Here is a 23,771-nt window from a genome sequence, read left to right as displayed (position 1 = left end):
CGCTGTACTAGAGACCCTGGCCTGCACCCTCTCTCAATCCAGGACCCCTCAGGAGATGGGGGGGGGGGGGGTCACAGAGCTGGTTTTGGCCCTATCTCTGCAGGCCAGGTCAAGGGACCCCACCGGTTCACAAATCCACAAGGAAATTAAAAGAGATTGAGCCAGTAATCTAGATGATGGTGATATTATTTTAATGCCAAATACCTTTTGTTACTGGACACTTAAAAATATGTTAAGAGGATAGATCTCATGTGTTTTTTTACCACAATAAAACAAAACAAAAAAAACCTGACCAATAGGTCTGGCTGGGTAGCTCAGTTGGTTAGAACAAGGTCCCAATATCAAACCAAGATTGTGGATTCGATCTCCTTTCAGAGTACATACAAGAAGCAACTAATGAATGCATAAACAAGCAGAACAACAAATCCATGTTTCTCTCTCTCTCTACCTTGCTCTCTTTCTCTAAAAATTAACTTTAAAATGGCTGATATAAAGACTAAATAAAGCCCTAACCAGTTTGGCTCAGTGGATAAAGTGTCGGCCTGCAGACTGAAAGGTCCCAGGTTCGATTCCGGTCAAGGGCATGTACCTTGGTTGCGGGCACATCCCCAGTGGGAGGTGTACAGGAGGCAGCTGATCAGTGTTTCTCTCTCATCAATGTTCCTAATTCTCTATCCCTCTCCCTTCCTCTCTGTGTTAAAAAAATAAATAAATAAATAAAATAAAATAAAATAAAATATATTTTTTTAAAAAGACTAAATAAAAATAATTGAAGTAAAAAAGAATATATTTGACTAACAGAATCAAAGAATCTCCTCAAGTACAGTCCTGCACTCAGAACTAAAGAAAGCTCTACAAACTACAGACATTCCACACACACACACACACACACACACACACACACACACACCCCGCTTTTAAAAAACAGGGTTTCTCACCGAGACACAGCTCTCAGGCACAGGCTTGGCAAACAGGAGCTCCAGCACGGCCACCACGAAGTAGGTCACCCCCAGCCGCTGCAGCACGCCCGGGATCCGCACCTTATCCCAGGACACTGCGGGGTCCGAGGCAGGGGGAGGTTAGCCAGCATCTCTCATCTCGCCCAAGACACTCCTTCTCCTCAGGGGGAGGCACACCCACGTGGCACCCGCGTGCGTCCTCTTTAAGCTCTCGGAGATGGAAACGCTTTGTGTGGTCAGCAGACATGCTCCGACTCACAGCAGGAAGCTGGCCCGCTGGGAGGCTGGGATAACAGAAGTGTCTGCCTCGGGGGTGGGGATGAAGCAGGAACTACCCTTAGCCCTGAAGCTCATCTCCTGGCCTTTTCCCATGAGACTATGGATTCAACTCACAGTCCACCGACAGACTCTCCCTGCCCTACAGGCCACCAGGCTGGGTCACAGGGAGAGGGGAAACCCTATAATGAACCTATAATATATCCTGCGAGCAGTGGCCCGCCTCTGGAGACCCGCCAAGTCAACTTTTCTGTGACACCTTTCCTTGTGACCCCAGCTAGAAGTGACCTCTACCTCCTCCCAGTGCCTAGTCTTGGTGGTTCTTGCCTGTGGGGTTCCTCTGGCTAGTATCTACCCTGTTTCCCCGAAAATAAGACAGTGTCTTATATTAATTTTTGCTCCCAAAGATGCGCTAGGTCTTATTTTCAGGAGATGTCTTATTTTTCCATGAAGGAAAATACGGTACACATTTATTGTTAAATGAAAATAAAGGAAATTTATTACCTGTATACGGTACGGTAGTACGGTAGTTGTCAACACAAACCAAATTGTGAATCCTACAGTATCAAGAATTTACTCATTTATTCAATGACAATCATGTCATCATCTTCTGGAACATCATCATAACAATCCAATTCCTGAATTTCCTGGTGAATTTCTTATGACTTCAATTCTTTCAGAATTAGTGGACCAAATCTCTCATGTTTAGCCTGGGGGAGGGGGCCTATTTTCGGGGGGATGCCTTATATTTCACTCCGAAGGAAACCTGTAAGTAGGTCTTATTTTCGAAGGATGTCTTATTTTTGGGGAAACACGGTAGCTATTTGTGTCCATTTCTGCCACGGCCCCGTGAGGACAGTGACCAGCGCCTTCCTCGGTTCTGACACTGGGTCCCAAACAAAGAACTTACGTCCTTCCTTCAGCTTTCCTATCTCGCTCACGCCCCTAAGACAATGTCAAAGGTGTCATGCCTTCCTAGCAACCCAGATGGCATACAGGTGGCAGGTGACAAAGGTGAATTTTGAACCACCACACAGCAGCCTTGTTATGAAAGTTACTGAAAGCAGAGTGGGAGGAGGGCAGGGTCTGAGAAACGGGGGGCCTGGTCTGGGCCCCACTTGGCCCCTCACAACTCTTGGATCATCTGGAGAAAGTACTCCCTTCTCTTGTGGCAGGAGATGGATTTAAGTGGCCCAGGTCTAAGGGACCAACAAAATAACAATAATGCCCAAAGTTATACAAGCATCATGTATACTTTTCTAATAACTATTCTTTTTGTAGGTGCCTGCGATGGAGAGATTACACTTCTTTCAAATTATACCGTGTAGTTTCCATATTTCAACCTGAATATATAACAACAGAGGGGGATATACTTACATGGACCAAGGCAATAATTGGGGTTCACAATGATAATTCCTATGCAGATTAACAGGAAACTCCTCCAGGCAATTTTCCCCAGGAGTCTGAATTTTGAACATCCCCGCTGCAGTATGGAATTCATTGATAGAAAAATGGAAGACCCCATAATAAACACAAACCTAAAAACAAACAAACAAACAAACAAACAAAAAACAGCTATTACCAGATGGCCATTTCTAATTTTTTGGCATATATATATATATATATATATATATATATATATATATATGAACAAATTTTAAAGTATCAATATTTTATAACCTGTTGCATAAGAGAAGCTACACATGATCTTTTCAAAGTAGCCAATTACTGAAATGACACCGGGTTAACAGCGGAGGAGACAGCGAGGCGGTCGGGTTTGCGTGCCCTGGAGTCCGGTCTTAGAGGAAATTCTTCAGGACTGAGTGCAATTTCCAAGAACTGTCCCATTTAAATAGCAGAGAAATAAGGATGGAGATGCTACAATCCCATCAGCTCAACATTCACTAGCATGCCCTCCAGTCCTGGAGAAACCAACCACACACTCCAATCATCTCTCTCTCACTCCTGCTCCTGGAAGAAAAATAAAAGCTATTTTATTTATTTTCTTTTCTGATTTTGTCTGAACCACACATCTCTTCTCTTTCCTTTCTTCTACTATACTAATTTACCTCTTTAAACAAAATCAGAAGAGCAATTTCTCTATTTGGAGAAGGGTCACAGAGATGCGTTCAGAGCGACTGCACACCTTGGTGTCTCCCGGCTTCCTTTTGGGGTCACGGAATCAGATAAAAGCCCCTAGGAGAGGACCAGGACGCAAGCCACTTTTCTGTAGGGACCCTCACAGAGAATATATGTAAATAATTAGCAGGTCGCCAAAACTGGTTTGGCTCAGTGGATGGAGTGTCAGTCTGCGGACTGGAAGGTCCCAGGTTTGATTCCGGTCAAGGGCATGTACCTTGGTTGCGGGCACATTCCCAGTGTGTGTGTGTGTGTGTGTTCAGGAAACGGTAGATGTTTCTCTCTCATCGATGTTTTTAGCTCTCTATCCCTCTCTCTTCCTCTCTGTAAAAAAATCAATAATATATATATATATATTTAAAATAAAATAATAATTAGCTGGTCTGTGGGCTTGTAAAAGTTCCTCCTAATCTGGCTAACACACACACACACACACACACACACAAAAAAAAAAAAAAAAAACCTTCCCCCCAAAAACCCTGCGTTTATAAGACACAGTTTCCACCTTGTAGATGGGGTCAGGGTCCCCAGCAAGGTTAGCACACAGAGGAGTGAAGACAGTGTTCAGTGCTCCGTTGTTATTCCCAATTTTACCTTAGAATATCATTGCCCTGTTACAGACTTACCAAATTCCCCGATACCAATAGACAGCGCTACTTTTAGAAGTGGTTTTTATACTTATTTTCAGGACTAGTGGTATTTGTCATTTCCTACAGGATTCCAGAACCTCATGTCCAAACGTCCCCCCGAAATCAATCATCTTTTACAGACACACGTCTAGGGTAAGCACTGCGCATGCGAAGTGAGAACTGTGCAGTACAGCTTTTGGAGGGACCTCGTCACTGCAGACGCCTGTGAGTGGCACAGGCCTGTGGCCCAGAATGCAAGGCTGGTCTCAAGAAAGGCTCCCACGTCAGCTGAGAAGAAACCCTGGAGAGGACCAGCGGGAGAGCTGGCGGCAGACGAACTCACCATGGGAACACGAGGTCAGCCACGGTCAGCCCTGCGGGGAAACACCAACACGGAGAGGTAAGGAAAGGGACTCAGCGTGTGAATACTTCCTAAACGGAAAAGGAAAACCTGGGGAAGGAGCACACCGGCCCTCCCCGGGACCCTGCGACCTGGGCCTGGGCCTACAGCCTTGCCTAGGAACATGAGTAGCGGGAGAACCGAACGAGAAGCTGTGGACTAGTCTGTAATCCTTATGCACTGCTACTCTAAATCCATTCTCAAACCAACCGCCACGGCCAACGCACAGCCATCACTCAGCACCTCTCAGACCAACTGCAGGTCAACGGCTCCATGTGGACAGGCGCCTCCGAAGGTATGTGCCTGGCTCCACAGAAAGGCAGCTCCAGCTCATGACAGGGGTCATTTACTACTGAGCTCTTTTTCCTTTTTGTTGTTAATCCTCACCCGAGTATATTTTTCTATTGATTTTTAGAGAGAATGGAAGGGAGAGGGAGAGACAGAGAAACATCAATGTGAGAGACACACACGGACTGATGGTCACACGCACCCCGACCAGGGTGGGGATCGAGCCTGCAATGGAGGTGCGTGCCTTTTTTCTTTTTTTAATATATTTTATTGACTTTTTTATAGAGAGGAAGGGAGAGGGATACAGAGTTAGAAACATCGATGAGAGAGAAACATCAATCAGATGCCTCCTACACATCCCTTACTGGGGATGTGCCCGCAACCAAGGTACATGCCCTTGACCGGAATTGAACCTGGGACCTTTCAGTCTGCAGACTGATGCTCTATCCACTGAGCCAAACCAGTTTCGGCTACAACTGAGTTCCTAACATCTGCAGAGTCCCTCAGTCTCACCGCAGAGACCGCAGAGTCCCCGTGTTTTCACAGTGAGGCATTGCAGAGCCACAGAACACAAAGGACAGAAGGACAAAATAAACTAAAGGTCATTCTATGGGGGCAGGAGCCTGCTGGGGCCTCGTCTCCGGCTCCTGAGGGACGCTGGGTGGCTCTCCTGCCCACAGTTCTCTGAAGGGGTCCCACTGAAGCGACGCTACCTTTAGGAAATAACTTACCATTCCAACTTGCATGTTTGAAGTACCAGTATTTCCCTCCTCCGTAATTAACGAAGACCATGAGGATGAGTGCTAGCCTGTGAAGCAAGAAGGAGCACCGTCAGGGCTGGCACATGTGACACAGGACGGTCGATGGTCAGAGTCACACTTAAAAACACAAGGTGCAGTCATGACACAAGAGGGCATGTAGCGAGTGAGGAATGGTTGCTTCTCACCACCACAGTCAGGACCCTCCACCAAGGTCCCTCTGTTGCCAACATTTCTAACTTAATAAAGTCTGTGTGATTTTTTAAATATATTTTTATTGATTTCAGAGAGGAAGGGAGGAGGAGATATTATAGAAACATCAATGATGAGAGAGGATCATCGACAGCTGACTCCTACTGGGGATTGAACCTACAAACCAAGCATATGCCCTGGAATCGAACCTGCAACCCTTCAGTCCACAGGCCTCTCTATTCACTGAGCCGAGCTGGTTAAGACATAAATGATGAAGTCTTAAGAAAAATTTACACTGATAGTAAACTGTGTAACCTGAAAGCAAAGCAAAATATTCAATGCTAATTATTCAGGTGTCTAAAGTTCACAGTAGAGCCAAACCTGAAGGTTCAAATCTTTGGTGCTTCTCTCTTCTGGGTCAAAAGACCTTGGGCAAGACTCTCACAGGCACCTCCATGTGCTTCTCTGAAAGAGGGAACCTACCCCACACAGGAAATGCTGGGACTCTTACAAACAATGTTCACAATAGCACCTAACCAGTGCTGGGCAATTTTCGGCACTTAGTAAATGTTAGCTCCTGTCTACCTAAGAACATTTTATCTTCAAAAGTGGCAATGAGAATCAAGAAGAAAAATTAATACAACACTGATTCTGGATATGCTATTGTTTGATGCGAATTCTGTGGAATGCAGGCAACAGGGACTTTAGTATACTAATGTGATCATTTATGGGGATCCTGGAGCTCAACTGCTCAGGATCAAATCCTGGCTGTCCTGCCCCAGCTGGTTTGGCTCAGTGGATAGAGTGTCAGCCTGGGGACTGAAGGGTCCCAGGTTCGATTCTGGTCAAGGGCATACACCTTGGTGGCAGGCACATCCCCAATGGGGGGTGTACAGGAGGCAGCTGATCTGATACTTCTCTCTCATCGATGTTTCTAACTCTCTAACCCTCTCCCTTCCTCTCTGTAAAAAATCAATAAAAATATATTTTTTTAAAAAACGCACACACAAATCCTGGCTGTCTCAATCTTTCTGAGTGACCTTGGGCAAGTTATTTAATCCTCAATCTCTTCATCTGTGAAACAGGCATCTTAAACATATATACCTCATAGAGTTGTAAAGAGGGTAAGTAAATTAAGACATTTAGAACAGTCTTAGCACGTATGAGAACTCAAAACTGCTAGCAATTGCTACTATTACCGTCATTTTTATTACTATTGCCTGGCTTCACATATACACACCAGGAGCTCTCCGAGCTCTGCTGATGCCGGGACAGGATTCCAAGGTTATCACTGGAGTGAGAGACCCTGGTGAGTAGAAATGGAAGACCTGATACCTAGATATTTGTTTTCAGCTCTACACTTTTACACTTTATTTTCGGAGTTTTGTCCTGGCGTTCATTCTTTTATCAGAACTATAAAACAACTAGAGGCCGGATGCACAAAATTCGTGCAAGAGTAGGCCTGCGCAGCCATGGCTGTCTAGACCCCTCCCTTGCAGCCGCAGTGGTCCCGGCTTAGGCTTTTGTCCGGGAGGTTGTCCAGAAGGACGTGTGGTCTAATTAATATATTATGCTTTTATTATTATAGATAATCATTTACTATACGATGCTGTGGGTTTGTTATAAAAAGGCCTGGTATTCTAGCTGTTTTGCTAGTGGTGGTGAAGGCTGAGAACAACTCTTTGGGGTGCTGGTGTTTCGTTTCTAAACTAATGCGTCTTCTCATCTGTCAAGTGACTGACCGGGCATGGGGGTGCATGTGGATGTGGGGACCCCGCGTACAGCTAGTTGCCTAAATGCAAATGATCTTAACTCAGCAGAAGCTACACACCAGGGGTAACTGGCTCTGGTCTTGCCCCACTGCTCCTCGCCAGCTCACAGTACACTGACTACCAAAGCTTCCCAGTAAGGAGAGGATGCTGCTTTTCTTGCTTTTCTTTATTAATCTTCACCTGACGAGATTTTTCCATTGACTTTTGGAGAGAGTAGAAGGGAGAGGGAGAGACAGAGAGAAACATCGATGTGAGAGAGACACATCAGCTAGTTGCCTCCTGCACACACCCTGACCAGAGCCGGGGAATCTGTGACTAAGGTACATGCCCTTGACTGGAATTGAACCCGGGACCCTTTAATCCACAGGTTGACACTCTGTCCACAGGTTGCTTTTCTTTTACAGCTAGAAATCCTTTCTAGCCTAGAAAGTAAAAGAAATATGAAATACGTTAGCATAAAAGTGTGTTTATGTGAAGACATGTAGCCTGAGACTGCCTGTGCCCGCAGGGGAGCCACGTACCCCCTGAACGTGTCCATGCAGCGGAGGCGCGGAGGCACCACGGACGGACGCCACACTTCCGGTTGGGCATCGTCACCGAACAGGCCTGCCCTGCTTGGAGAGCCCAGCTCCTGCAGAGAAAAAGGGGAGACAGTGATTCATACTGCCAGGGAGCACATTTCATTTTCCCATTGTTCAGAGAGAATGAACCACGTGGAAAGCTAAAGATCGCTGTTCAGAGCAACACTTCAATTTGCTTTTGTAAAGATCCCATCTGGAGGCTTAGTTTTTCCTTTGTTTGGTTTTGTGCCTTTTGCTGAGCTTGCCATGCCTATGCTGACAGACGCTCACAAAGAACTGGTCCATGAGTGCATCTGTGCAAACATACAAGCAAGAATGTCCGCAAGGGGGCATCCCTATGTCCATAATGAACTTGTCAGCACAGCAATATGCGTGATCATCTCAGGAGGCCTTGGCATTTACAGAATCAACACCGGTGTCTCTGGTGCTCAGTGACCCTCTCTACGTAACTGGGCTGATTCAACTGCGCTGCCTGCAGAGCCAAACGTCCCCACATCGCGCATCGCGAGGCAGCCCAGAGCCCAACCTCAGGGAAGCACCAGAGGGACAGTGCCTTTCACAGAGCAGAGAGAGGCTGCTCTGTAGTAAGAATACAGGACACGTGACCTGGCCTTCCACAATGTAAATAAGATGAATTAAACCAGATACTACAGATGACTAAATAGAAAACTGTAAATCCCAAACCTACAAAACCACCCAGACCACACATGACACCTTCTAATAACTCACGGAGTTGATGAGGCGATCGGTTTCCCGAGAATTTATTGCTTTAGAAATCCAATTATTGAAGTCATCCAAACTGTAAACAAATAGAAGGCATAGTTCTTTTGTTTTCTTTGGCAGAATTTCAAAATGACCGGATATCATATTAATTGGTTAAAATGAAAATCATGTTAAGTTCAAATTCCATACAAGTCAAAGAATTAAACATTCAATTTTTTTTTAACATACAAAAGTGCAAATCAAAGTTTATAGCAACTGTATTTTAAATGCTTGACTCTTACAGCAACATTTTCTCATCAATAAGAATAGGAATAAAGAGTTGTTGTGAGGGTTTATTGAGGTTATTATTCCCTGTGGCTAGAATTCTTATTAATAATGCTAATAATACTAATAAGAATTCTTGTTAATAATATATCATATCACTGAAATAAGAATAGCAAAAAATTTCAAACAAGCACACTCAATAGAGAAATGACCCTGTTACAGGGTCTATGACAGCTGTGTAACAGGGTGAGGTACAGCTATTAAAAATAACAAGAATGTGGCCTCTGACTATACAAAGAAATACAAATCTAAACTGTTAAAAACAAAAAGCAAAAACCCGTTACACAGACTCAACTACAACTAAACTAAAATGCATATGTGCATACTGAGAAAGCTTGAAAGTAACTTCAAAGTTATTCAAATATATATTGGGTTCTTATTTTCTAGCAGGGTACTTTTGTCCAAAAAGATATCCAGATGATATTAAACTGATTAACAAAAGATAAATATATTAACTGGTTTTTCTTTAAAATGAGAAAAACTCATTTTACATGAACTTTTACATAAACTGTATATTTAAATTATCCAATACATAGGATTCTTTTCTGTTTTCTTTCTTTGCTTTTTTTTGTGTGTGTAAAAGTTTCAAGCATATGCAAAAGTGGATGAACTAGTATAGTAAGTCTCATAGCCCCACCTCCTAGCTTCAACAAGTATCTACACATGTCAGTTTTCCTCCACACTCCCACACAATACCCTTTTTATTTTAAAGAATCCCAAACATCATATAATTTCATCCATAAACACTTTAGTATATATCTCAAAACAATAAAAACTTCTCAATTTTTAAACATAACATACCTTCATTGCATTTTAAAATATTATCAATAATTCCTTAATATCAAATACCCAGTTCAATTTCTCAGTCTCATTAAGTTTTTCCTTATAGTATATATGGGAGGGGGTGGGCAATGGTATATGTACAAAGATAATAATTTAATTAAAAATAAATAAATAAAAGTTTTTCCTTATAGTATAATTGTTTAAATCAGTATCTAAGCATGATATATATAGTCAGTGAATATATTTATGTTGTTGTTAATCCTCATCAGAGAATATTTTCCCACTGATTTTTAGGGAGAGTGGAAGAGAGAAGGAAAGACAGAAACATTGGTGTGAGAGAAATTCATCAATTGGTTGCCTCCTGCATTAGCCCTGACCAGGGCCCAGGCCTGGGAGGAGCCTGCAACCAAGGGATGTGCCCTTGACCGGAATCGAACCCGGGGACCCCTTCGTCTGCAGACCGATGCTCTATCCACTGAGCAAATTGGCTAGGGCTGAATATATTTTAAATCTCTTCTCTTGTTTCCCCACAACTCAACTCCTATTTCTAGTTTATTCAGTACTAATAATATCACTGTTACATGAAAAATATTAAAACAGAGACATCTAAGGAAGGGTGAAAAGAAGTTAAAATATTTTAAAATTCAACTTTTAAAAACTCTTGTACATGCTTGTTCTCCAAGTGAAAGGAGAGAAGTGGTATTTTTACTACTTTTTCTGGTTCGGACAAACCCGGACTTCCCCAGACTTCCATGGGCATGCTGGGAAGGGAGGGGGCAAGGACAAGGGACGCTTGCTTTGCCAATCACAGCATTCTCCTGCAAAGGCAGACTCCTGTGCAAAGCAGAGTTTCAGCTCCACAGTGGAGTGAGGTGGTACCTCCTCCAATTGCCAGAGCTTGATATCAGCTACTAATTGCTTTGGAAAGTGATGTAACAGATACATTCACATGAAAAGCACCCCATGAAGAAAATCCTAATGAACTGGAACAGTATTTGCATCATGTCCAAAGACTGACAAGATGATACCTTAATCCAAAGAAATGAAACGCCTCTGCTAGGATTATGCTCTGTCCCTGAAGAGCAGGTAGATCCCACACTTGCTTCTGAGCAGCAAGTCATCCTGCTCCCCCTGCATACAGTAAGGCTTCTCCTACAGGAGCTATTTCTGGGATGCACAAAGGCAGTGGGTCAAAGTGCATAAAAGCCCTAAAGTTGCAGAGCTCCCGGAGTGAGCAACCTTAAAGGCCAGCTTCTCTTCCTTCCAATTGGCCTACAGCTCACCAACAAAACCCAGTGGTCCTTCCTGGGACCCTAACAGGCTGAGTGCATGAAAAATCAATCTTATTCTTTTTGTAAAATACAGGAACTTTCCTTTAAAAGATGATCTGCCAGGCCCGGATCTATTTGACTTTCTTTTTCTTTTCCAGTCTATTAATTCTCTCTCACCAGAATCCCTGGTACTCGATGAAGAATTTCCTCTCACACTGCTAACCCAACAAAGGGAAGGAGTCCCTGCTGGGGTCCGGAGGTACCACACCTCAACCTCCCTCTCTGCTGCCAGATGCCCAGGCTGGCAGGAGCTGGGAAACTGGATTAGAGGGGCGGTCCCAGGGCTCAGAGCCAAAGGGAAGAAAGGGTGATTTTCACCGTGGAAATCACCTCCTAAAATCATCACCACTTCTACTCGTTATAAAAGAGGATGTGAGACTCGTTCAGGAAATTATTTCTCAAGCGTTTGCTTCTGCCTTTTCAGCCACTTGGGAGGACTGCAGGCAAAGACCCAATAGAACGAGGCTATCATGTCACTGGAGCCAGGGATCATCTCTGCAGCTACATGGAATCCCTAATCCTAGGACTGGAAGGGGATGGTGAACACAGTGAGTATTCCTTTCACCAAAGAATACTACTCCTTTCCCCAGGGGTGCTTACCTCAACAAGAACCTTAGAAAGCACACAGCAATGATGACCGCTAGACCAACAAGGAGCGCAATATACACAGCTATAAAAATAACAGAAAGCATGTTATCACCAAAAACATCATCATAAGAACCAAAGTTGTCACATTATTACATTTTATCTGTAAATGAAAAAAATGCCAAAAAAAAAAAATCACAACAAATGAAGGAAAAGCCTATATCGATATGCTGAATTTCCTATAGATAACTGAGAACACTTCATAAAGGGGAGTGCTAATTTTCATTATGAAAAATACCAAACTACACAAAAATACGGAGAACTGTACAATAAACCCACGCACACCCATCACTTAAATTCTATTATTATCAAAATATTATCCTCTTGCCGAAACCAGTTTGGCTCAGTGGATAGAGCCTCGGCCTGCGGACTGAAAGATCCCGGGTTCGATTCCAGTGAAGGGCGTGTACATTGGTTGCGGGCACATCCCCGGTGAGGGGTGTGCAGGAGGCAGCTGGTTGATGATTCTCTCTCATCGATGTTTCTAGCTCTCTATCCCTCTCCCTTCCTCTCTGTAAAAAATCAATAAAAATATTAAAAAAAATATATTATCACTCTCTATCTATTACCACTCTCCCCTCTGCTATTACCACTCTCCCCTCTATATGGCCTAAAGTGTTTTAAAGCAAATCCCAGACACCCACCACACCCCTGCATCTCCAGTTCTATCTCTAAAGCAACGGTCTTGTAAAAGATGTGTCAGCATCCTGCAGCTCCTGACATGATCCACTGAGAAGGGCACGCCACTCCCGCAATAATCCACCGGAAATGCACGGCCTCTACCTCATCCTGAGAGAACAGCAAATAAGCCCAAATAACAAAGTGGCCAGTCTTCTTCAAAAGTGTCAAGGTCGCCCTGACTGGTTTGGCTTAGTGGATGGAGTGTCAGCCTGCAGACCGAAGGGTCCCAGTTTCAATTCCGGTCAAGGGCATGTACCTTGGTTGTGGGCACATCCCCAGTAGGGAGTGTGTAGGAGGCAGTTGAATCGATGTTTCTCTCTCATCGATGTTTATAACTCTCTATCCCTCTCTCTCTCCATTCCTCTCTGTAAAAAATCAATAAAATATATATTTTTTTAAAGTGTCAAGGTCACGAAAGACAAAGACCTGTCCTAGATTACAGGAGGAGCCCACATTCAAATATAAAATTAGAAGGAACAACAGGAGAAAAAGCCGAAACCGGTTTGGCTCAATGGATGGAGCTTAGTAGGCCTGCGGACTGTAAGGTCCTGGGTTCGATTCCGGTCAAGGGCATGTATCCTGGTTGTGGGCACATCCCCACGGGGGGATGTGCAGGAGGCAGCTGATTGATGTTTCTCTCTCATTGATGTTTCTAACTCTCTATCCCTCTCTCTCTTCCTCTCTGTAAAAAAAATAAATAAAATATATTAAAAAAAAAAAAAACAGGAGAAAAAGGAAAAGGATGTAGATGAGAAGGCAGCACCATATCAATGTGAAGTTCCTGATTTCAGTAATCATACATGGGATCTTTGTACTATGATGATATACCTTAGGGATTTAGGAAAAACTGGGTAAAGGGTATATGGGAACTCTTTTTTGCACTGTTTCTAGAAGTCTAAAACTATTTCAGCATTCAAAGTTTCTTCAAAATGGACCTTTTGTGATATAACCACACTGTCATACACAATTAGCAATCATTCCCTAGCACTGGTTTTTGTAGTTAGTAAGTTCAAATCAGGATCCAAACAAGGTTCACATCTTGCATTGGCTTGTGTTGTCTCTTTCTCCTTTTAAAATATATTTTATTTTTTTAATATATTTTATTGATTTTTTACAGAGAGGAGCAGAGAAGGATAGAGCGCTAGAAATGTCGATGAGAGAGAAACATCGACCAGCTGCCTCTTGCACACCCCCTACCGAGGATGTGCCCGCAACCCATGTATAATACATGCCCTTGACCGGAATCAAACCTGGAACCCTTCAGTCCGCAGGCCGATGCTCTATCCACTGAGCCAAACCGGTTTCGGCTTGTGTTGTCTCTTAAGACTCGTTTCCTCATAGGCAGCCATTTACTTGATTCTAACACTGGGTCTCCGTCTCATGTTCTAGATCTGTCAATACACTTCCTCGTGGTGCCACCAAACGTGTTCTAGCCTCCAAATGTTCTGTACACGGGAGAGCAGCTGTAAAGGCTTGACTGAAAAGCTCACCGCCTTGGGGAAGAATGCTTCACAGAAAAATTTTTCCCACTGTACTCAGAGCACCTGAGACTGACCCTGTGCCGACGCTGTGTTCAGCCTGTGAGCCTGACCCCTCCCTGGTTAAGTTCCCGTTTCATTGGATGGTATCACCCACTCATGATTTTTTGCCCAAAGCAATTACTTCATTAGGGATTGCGACACATTCTGCCATCCTGCCCTACAGTAACTGGGACTCTTCTCTATAAAGAATTTACCCTCATCATCTAGGAGTATTTAATTATCCTCAAATACAGCTGAAACAGGAAAAACAGGATACAGACTCCAATCTTTCCTTTCAACTGACAATTTTAGTTAGCTTCAGGTGCTCCGTAACCTCAAAAGCAACCCAAGTGTTTTTGTTTGGGGAGAGGGGCCTTGCTCTTTTGAGTTTCACAGTGAGCTCATTGGGTTTTGTATATTCAATGTGCTTCCATTGATTACACTCATTATTCTTTTTAATACTTAAATTGTCCCACGTTGGCCCTTGCATACCGGCTCTTCCATCCTCTGACATGATCCATAGGCTTCAACAGCTTCCCTGTGAACAGCACTTACTAATGCCCTAGGACAGTGGTCAGCAAACTGCAAGCCGTGGTTTGCCGCTCTGTTGACTATGAGTTTGCCAACCACTGCCTTAGGGAAAAACACTTAAAAAACATTTTAATAATGTACAAATGTCTTTAACCTGAAGTCAAAACTTCTGGGTAAGGATAATGCCTTAGGGCAGTGGTTGGCAAACTCATTAATCAACAGAGCGGCAAACCACGGCTCTTGAGCCGCGGTTTGCTGACCACTGCCCTAGAACTTCCTATATTATCTTAGTGGAAGGCTCAGAGTAACATTCTTCAGTGGAGTTATTAACCTAAGGGACCTCTGGACTCTCAACGTAAGACACACACAAGGAAAGATATTTGACAGTTGATTGCTCTACTTCTAGTTTCTTTCCAGTACATTAACCTTTTTGTCTTTATTTATGCTTCATAATTAAACAACTATGAGGCTATGTTGATATACCATGTAATTTTTTTATATATCACATAATCTTCATGGTACTTTACCAATGACACAATAAGTACATTTTAAATATACCATAACTATGAGAGAGATAATCTATAACCCAGGTTTTAAATTGCAAAGTATTGCAAACAGTACTCAAAAACTAAAACGCCTGAAAATACAAATTTTTAAAAAATCAACAGAGTGTATACATACGAAGGTTGCTGTCGACTGGATTCTTATTAACGACTAGTTCACAAGCAGTTTCATTGACTCCATTATGCACAGGCTTGACCAAGAGAGAATAGTTTCCAAATTCACCAAATTTGTACGTCAGCCTATAAAGATTAGGTAAAATTAAGAAAAATGATTAGATCAGGAGAAAAAGAGCTGGATTTGGAGTAATGAAAGCAGAATGACAGGCATTTCTGGGTGCAGACCAGGAAAGACAAAGGAAAATATTTTGAAAGAAAAAAAAGCTAAAAGCCAAGTAAGAAGAAAGCAGGGAGAAAACAGACTTCAGGAGATCACAGCAAAGCGGGTACAAACCTGCAAACTTCCCTCTCGTCCAGAGTGTCGTTGAGTTGCAGGATGGATGAGTGCTGGGTGCTCACAGCCACGGGGGCCACGCTGGGCTTCCCGGGTTTTCGAGGCCCAGAAACACTGCCCAGGACCTGGGGCAAGCACTACAAAACAAAAGCACGAGCACACGGTTGAGGTGCTGGCCAGTCTGCTGCTTGTTGGAGGACATGGACATGTCCTGAGAGGACTTTCTTTCATACTCAGGAAAAAATGGTTACATTTCAGTAATTTAGATAAAATCTGCCCATGTAACTATGTGTTGTTATGGAATTATACAACCTTTATTCATAAGTAGATCTCTCACATAATTAACAAATATAAAATGTACATTACATCTTGCATTCTGGTGTTTTATTATTTAGCAAATCAATTTCCATGGTTCTACACAATTTGCATATTTATAACTTAATGATTGTATTATATGTCATCAAATATTACAATTTTGCATTTTTAGGCTGCTTTCAAAGCTTGTTTTATCTTTTCATATGTAATTTATATAAATTATATTGTAAAAATAAATAAATAATTTAAGTATATTATATATATTTACAATTTATATAAGTTATACTGTTTTAAAAGATCTACATATGGTACTCTTATTCACTTAAATTCTTTCCCTAAAATAAACCTCAAAAAAATAAAATTACTAGGTAAAAAATAATAATTTTAATGGTTCTTGTTATATGTGCCAAATAGTACTCAAGAAAAATTACAATATATTTAATAGTTTGTTTTTTTAACATATTTTATTGATTTTTTTACAGAAAGGAAGGGAGAGGGATAGAGATCTAGAAACATTGATGAAAGAGAAACATCGATCAGCTGCCTCTTTACACACCTCACTGGGGATGTGCCTGAAACCAAGGTACAAGCCCTTGACCGGAACTGAACCTGAGACCCTTCAGTCCACAGGCCAATGCTCTAACTACTGAGCCAAACCGGTTAGGGTAAAATTACAATATATTTATTTTTCATTAGTCTTCCCAGGATTTAAAAATCATTCTTCTTTTTGTTCATATACTAGGTATTTATGATGTCACAACATTAAGATTGCATTTTTAAATTATCAGTAGATTAAGTGATTCAATATTCTTTTGCAATTTTGAGTTCTATGGTGTAAGCCATCTTTTAAACACCAAATTCCCTTGAACATATAGTAGAAATGTCCTCCTCATATACTGTAATGTTAAACTTTTAATTATCAGCTATTTCCCCACTCTAAGGCTTTCCTTTTCATCGTGTTATATCCTCGTTTTTAATTACAAGTGTTTAAAGTTTATTCAGTCGTGCTAATCTGTCTTGTCATTTCTTCTGTTGCTTCATTAGTTTAAAAATGTACTCTTCCTTTTTTAGTATTTTTTTTAAGTTGTGGAGGTTTTTTAAAATTTGAATCTACTTGGGGCATTTGATAGATTGTATACAATAATTCTAAATGCCTTTCCCCCAGGTTTTAGTTGTAATATGTTAAATTACACTGGGAATCGAACTGTGATCTCCTGGTTCATAGGTCAATGCCCAACCACTGAGCAACACCAGCTGGGCTTCACTTCTTTTTCGACTACCTAACCAGCTGTATCTTCACAACTGTTTGACCTGGTCTTCATGATGCCCATTCACCTTTTGGGCTGATCTTTGATTCTCTTGCTCACTTACTTTTTCATATAATTTTTGGAATTATTTATGCAGATTCTATAAAGTGTCCATTTATATACTAATAACAATTGTGTTAAATGTATAAATTTGGAAAGTGCTGCCACTTTCCCTATGTTTAGTCTTCATATCAGAGTGCATTGGCTATTGCTCCATTTAACCTCTATTTTTTTTCATTAAAATTTCATCATTTTCTTTTCATATGAGCTCTAAAGATTCCTCAAGGATAAAAATGTCAAAATAAATAAATATTTAAATATGCTAACTTATGCCCTAGTCATTTTAGCTCAGTGGATAGAGTGGCGGGCTGTGAACTGAAGGGTCCCAGGTGCGATTCCAGCCAAAGTCACATGCCCAGATTATGGGCTCAGTCCCCAATTGGGGTCATGCAGGAGGCAGCCAATCAATGATTCTCTCATATCATTGATGTTTCTATCTCTCTCTCCCTTCTCTCTTCCTCTCTGAAATAAATACCTTTTAAAAAATGTTAAATATGCTAATTTATTCTGCATGATAGAATTTCATTTAAGACTTTTAAACCCATATTAATTAGAAAGTTTGGATTGCATTTCTTGTCATTTCTTTGCAGAGTCTTAAGATGAACATCCAAACTATACTGCAGAACAAATCAGATACAAGCCATCTTTTTTTGGGAGGTGGTATATGTAGGTTAATTTATACAGATTAAGAGTTACTTATTATTTGAAAATGTAGAAAATGTTACCTATTTTCAGGTAGAGAAATTTGTTATAACTTTCCAGATTTCTTAATCAGCTGCTGATCTATTAATGTTCTCAATTTCTAGCTGTATCTTCACAACTGTTTGACCTGGTCTTCATGATGCCCATTCACCTTTTGGGCTGATCTTTGATTCTCTTGCTCACTTACTTTTTCATATAATTTTTGGAATTATTTGTGCAGATTCTATAAAGTGTCCATTTATATACTAATAACAATTGTGTTAAATGTATAAATTTGGAAAGTGCTGCCACTTTCCCTATGTTTAGTCTTCATATCAGAGTGCATTGGCTATTGCTCCATTTAACCTCTATTTTTTTTCATTAAAATTTCATCATTTTCTTTTCATATGAGCTCTAAAGATTCCTCAAGGATAAAAATGTCAAAATAAATAAATATTTAAATATGCTAACTTATGCCCTAGTCATTTTAGCTCAGTGGATAGAGTGGCGGGCTGTGAACTGAAGGGTCCCAGGTGCGATTCCAGCCAAAGTCACATGCCCAGATTATGGGCTCAGTCCCCAATTGGGGTCATGCAGGAGGCAGCCAATCAATGATTCTCTCATATCATTGATGTTTCTATCTCTCTCTCCCTTCTCTCTTCCTCTCTGAAATAAATACCTTTTAAAAAATGTTAAATATGCTAATTTATTCTGCATGATAGAATTTCATTTAAGACTTTTAAACCCATATTAATTAGAAAGTTTGGATTGCATTTCTTGTCATTTCTTTGCAGAGTCTTAAGATGAACATCCAAACTATACTGCAGAACAAATCAGATACAAGCCATCTTTTTTTGGGAGGTGGTATATGTAGGTTAATTTATACAGATTAAGAGTTACTTATTATTTGAAAATGTAGAAAATGTTACCTATTTTTAGGTAGAGAAATTTGTTATAACTTTCCAGATTTCTTAATCAGCTGCTGATCTATTAATGTTCTCAATTTCTTGAATTAATCTTGATATTATTTTTTTGAAGGAAACCAATCAAGTTTTGAATTTCAAATTTATCAGCCTGCAATGCTTCACTGGACCATAATTATTTTAATTACAGTGGTTATATATACCCAGCTAAAACCAATTCCTCATCATCACGAGCCTCTCCACGGTGCTCATCACCTGGCACTGGAAGATACCCAGGCGCCTCACTTCCTTCTCCGGTTACGCATTAGGCAAATGAGTGAAATAAAGCATGCTCCATCAACTCTGCTCATCGCTGAGAAATGGGATTTTTTTAAAATATAGGTAATGGAAAAGATAAACAAATGTTGCTCATTGCCAGGCATTCTCCATGATTATATTTCCTCTGATTCTATAGGCTGTTTGTTTCTTTACCTATAAAACTAAAGTTGACATGTGAAGGGCTACAGGTATGAGCATCAAGGACATATCCAATGATCCCCAAAGTCAACAAAACTGTGAGCATGAACACTCTACGTACACGATAGCAGCGGTCAGAATTCCAGTAGACAGTCAAGTTTGTCCCAAGTAGTTCGTTTTGGATGAGCAGCAAAGCCTGGTCCATCTTCAGCTCTACATGCTTTTTTCTGTCTAAACCTGGCAAGAATTAGAAAAAAAAATTTTTTTTAAATCAAAGAAAAACCAAGCACCTGAAAATGTGTTTGATACAAAGTACACCTGCGTGAATGGTGGCTTCGCAGGAGTGCTGCTCAAATGCCTGCATTCTGGGGGTCTCTGGTCCCTGGCTTTGTATATACACAGATGTGCATGTGTATACACACACTTACAGATCCTCTTTCACACAAGGGCCTCCACTACACACGAGACCTGTCAACACCAGTCACACCCAGTATGTAAAACAACTGTGTCAGAACCTTCCATTCACCAAGTGCTAAGATGTGACTGAGTTTAGGCACTGAATTTAGTCGTTTCCACGTATCTTCTATTTTTATAAGACAATTTCTCCATTTCACAGCTGAAGAAATTATGGCTCACAGGATTATATAACTGCCCACGGGCACAGAGTTTTTCTGTGAAATGTTTGAATTGCTCAGTTTGTGTGATTCCAGAGTCCAAACTTTCCTGGGCCACGCTAATCAGCTCTGAGTGCAGTAGGGGCAGCATGAGACCAGCAGAACCCCAGACCTACGGTCAGGATGAGCAGGTGAGCAGGGTTCGTGTGTGTTTTGCACGCCCTTTCACTGAAGTCTGAGAAGCCCTGTTTTATATCACTTTGGTTAGGAATTATGAACGTCCTTCTAGCTTCCACAGCAGATGTGGGTCCGGTGAGGAGAGAGGATAAACTTCCGTCTGAAAGGCAGAAAGACCCAACTGCTCAGTGTTCCCTGGGCTTAACGCTCCCCACTATCTTAGGTGCTCTTAGGAGCCCACCGAGACACGTACAAGCTAAATTTAAGTTTGCCAAATTTGGGGTGAAACAAAGTGAACTAATACTAGCTAAAGCTACAGTAAAACATTTCATTGAGACCAACTGGACCATTTATATCTATTACTAGAGGCCAGGGGCACGAAATCATACACATGTGGGGTCTGGCTGGCCCTATGGGGTCCGATGGGGGGGATTGGGGGAGTAAGGGAGGTTGGGAGGGCCGATCGGGGTCCTAATCGGACTGGTTGGCTGTCGCAGTGAGTGTCATAGCAACGGGTCGTTCCGGTTGTTCTGTCGTTCCTATAGCTTGGTTTTTATATATAAATATTACATGAATTAGAAATGAATTGACCCTCTAGCTTAGGGGTGTCGAACTCAATCAGAGAAGGGGCCAAAATCTAAAATCCAGCCTAAATCGCGGGCCGAATGGTTTACTGAACAGTCATAAACTGACAATGTCATAAACTGACAGAGGAGTGCAGTGATGACAGCGCGGTGCGGGCCACATTGCAAGGCCTGGCGGGCTGGATTTGGCCCGCGGGCCTTGTGTTTGACACATGTGCTCTAGCTTCTAGGCAGAGGGAAAACACAGGGAACTAGTAACACACCTAGAAAGGTAATAATCTAGCCTCTTTTATTTAGTAATATGAAAGCTTCCTTCAAGGCTTAAAAAATAACAATAAGTACAAAAGCCCTAGCCCCAACTCCAGACCAATTAAATCAGAATCTGTACCCCAACCGGCAAGGTTTTTAAATGTTCCTCCCCAAAACAATAACAAAAACTCCCCAAGTAATTCTAATATGCAGCCAAGATGGAAAACAACCATCAGAGAGACTATTAGTGTAAAGCCAGGGGCTTTTGACATCTTTGTAATTTTTGAATCATTTGAACATTTTTTTAAAAAAATCAACGAGTCTGTATCCCTCAAACACACAAAGCATGCAGTTCCTAAGCCATCCAATGACACAAATTGAACATGATGTTCAGTTTCAAGAAAAGCTGCCAACTCCTGACACAGCTGACTAGAAATATCAGACTAACACTCAAGGAGCACTATCTGCAAAAGAGCAACTCCAGCTGGCTGGTGTTGCTCCATGGTTTGAGTGATGTCCCGTGCACCAAAAAGTCACTGGTTTGATTCCCCGTAGGGTATATACCCGGGGTTGCAGGCTCAATCCCCAATAGGGGGCATGCAGGAGGCAGCTGATGGATGTTTCTCTTCCTTTCTCTCTAAAATCACTAAAAACTTATTTTAAAAAATAGAGCAACTCCCTCCTCTTCTTCCTGTCTACAATGTCTAAGTGAGGATATAGACCAAATAAAGTCACCTTTCAGTAGCCCTAAGGCACTGGTCAGCAAACTCATTAGTCAGAGCCAAATACCAACAGTACAACGATTGAAATTTCTTTTGAGAGCCGAAAACCCACTTCTGCACATGGGCCACGAAGTTTCAATCGCACTGTACGTGTGCACCTGCACATGGTATTTTGTGGAAGAGCCACACTCAAGGGGCCAGAGGACTGCATGTGGCTCGTGAGCCGCAGTTTGCTGACCACTGCCCTAAGGTAATGGTAATTTGTGTATCTGACTTTTATTCCACTTCCAAATATTTAACTACAGGTTCTATCTCTCTCTGCTCAGGAGTATCTTTGCTTGGCATATTTTAAAGGACATAGCCTACATAATTTTTTTTTTTCTATTCTGAAGTAAACTTGAATCCTCAAATCATATGAAGATGGAGTTCTTAATAGGAAATTGTCCAGCCCACACCTGGACTCCCGGTGGCACGGAAGTTCTGGCAGTCCTTCACACCGTGGTGAAGGTTCTGGGGTGGATCACTGAAGAAGACTATGTTCTTGCCCTAGCCAGTTTGCATAATGGTTAGAGCATCAGCCCAGGGACCAAAAGGTCACAGGCTCGATTCTGGCCAAGGGCATGCACCTGAGAGTAGCAGGCTTGAACCCTAGCCTCTTTCTGGGCACTTGCAGGAAGCAACCAAACGATGTGTCTCTCACATCAATGTTTCTCTCTCTTTCTCTCTCTGGGTCTCTCCCCCTCCTTTCCACTCTCTCTAAAAACCAGTGGAAAAAACACCCTCCGGTGAGGATTAACAACAACAAAACGAATACTACTGCTCTCCTTCACTGTATACAATTACTATTTGCAAACTACTTTTCTTCCCCTAAAATAATGATCATTATGAATTGCTGCTAAAAGACAAAGGACGAGAACTGTCCGGCTCTGTCCCTGGCATTGTGACTGGGCGGATTACGCAACCTCTTGGGCTGTTTCCTCCATTATAAAAGAAGGGGAAGAAGACCAGACTGAGTCCAGGAATGGGAGAGGCTGCATACAAACCATAATCAGCTAAGACACTTTTTCAAAATTTGTTCTGCCGTCGCCCTACAAGACTTTGGGAATAAGAGGCAGTTTGAACTTCACCCTGACACCCAAACCCCCGTGTTCTGATTCAGAAAAAAGGGAGAAGAGGGTTTGCTGTACTTGGCTGATCCCACAATCCCCGACCCAAGTACCACCTGGAGAGGGTTTTTGGGGTCCTAGTTCCAGGGGGGCTAGAGAAAGGCCCTGGAATTTGCATTTTCACCATTTGCACTGGCGAGGTCCCAGGCTTTAGGGAAGCAGCAGACACGCTGAGAGCCTCTCCTCCCGGCCTCTCACTTCCCTGGCAAAAAAATAAAATAAAAATAAAAATACCCGCACAGACTCCTCCAGGCTGTGCACCTCCCTGGGTGACATCCCCACCAACTGCAGGGTGCCCGTAAACCACAGCCTCCACTCTTCCTCCGGTCAGCTCCGAGGTAAAAAGCCTCCCGAGGGAGGCTGGGGGGAGGTTCGCTTGGGATGGGACTTCGGGAGTTTTGAGGACCACACTCTGCGGTCCCCGCCCTCCGCTCGCTGCCTCCCGCTGCCCTTCCCTGCGCGCTCGCGGGCCGCTGGCGGTTCGCTCCCGGGTGCAACCCCAGCGCCGAGCCGGGCCTTTCGGGGTGCAGCTCGGGGCCGGGGCTGCGGGGCACGGGCGTCCCGCAGCTCCAGCCTTGGCGTGGCGCGGGCCCAGACCGGTCCCCCGGGGAAGGGGTTGCACTGGAGCGGAAGACCCCCGCACACCGGCCCAGAGGAGCGACGGCCATCGGATGCTCCGCCTCGGCCAGCCCCCTCACCTGGCCCTGCACCGGGGGTCAGAGGCGCGCACACCAGAGCCGCCGGGCGCCCGCAGCCCCGGGCGGGCGGGCAGGGCGCGGCTCTCGGAGAGGTCGCACCCCGCTCCCGGCCTCTCTCCCCGAGCTCCGGCCCTGGGGCGGGTGCCATTGGGATGTCCCCCCTCCCCGCTGCACGACGCTGACCCGCGGGGTGCCAGCGCCAGCGGCCAGCGTGCCAGCGACAGCCCCCCGGTCCGGACCCGCCCGCCGCCGCGTAGGAGAAACAAACATTCT

General features: G+C 43.0%; 1 protein-coding gene across 1 annotated transcript in view; it reads right to left on the bottom strand.

Annotated features, from left to right (window-relative positions):
• HGSNAT (heparan-alpha-glucosaminide N-acetyltransferase) overlaps positions 1-23,771 on the bottom strand; it is a 32,366-nt gene that overhangs the window by 8,184 nt on the left and 411 nt on the right. Inside the window, exons 2-11 of the mRNA XM_084879833.1 lie at positions 19,410-19,525; positions 15,547-15,683; positions 15,214-15,335; positions 11,756-11,825; positions 8,724-8,793; positions 7,935-8,044; positions 5,423-5,499; positions 4,347-4,377; positions 2,613-2,773; positions 939-1,054 (exon numbers count right to left, since the gene is read on the bottom strand). Of these exons, the coding sequence (XP_084735959.1) occupies positions 939-1,054; positions 2,613-2,773; positions 4,347-4,377; positions 5,423-5,499; positions 7,935-8,044; positions 8,724-8,793; positions 11,756-11,825; positions 15,214-15,335; positions 15,547-15,683; positions 19,410-19,525 (1,010 nt within the window). The remainder of the gene's footprint in view (positions 1-938; positions 1,055-2,612; positions 2,774-4,346; positions 4,378-5,422; positions 5,500-7,934; positions 8,045-8,723; positions 8,794-11,755; positions 11,826-15,213; positions 15,336-15,546; positions 15,684-19,409; positions 19,526-23,771) is intronic.

Source organism: Pipistrellus hanaki (assembly GCF_964339955.1).
Source record: "Pipistrellus hanaki genome assembly, chromosome: 3".
Classification (NCBI taxonomy): Eukaryota; Metazoa; Chordata; class Mammalia; order Chiroptera; family Vespertilionidae; genus Pipistrellus; species Pipistrellus hanaki.
Note: the sequence above shows the minus strand (reverse complement) of the source record. Positions and strands in the feature narration are given on the sequence as shown.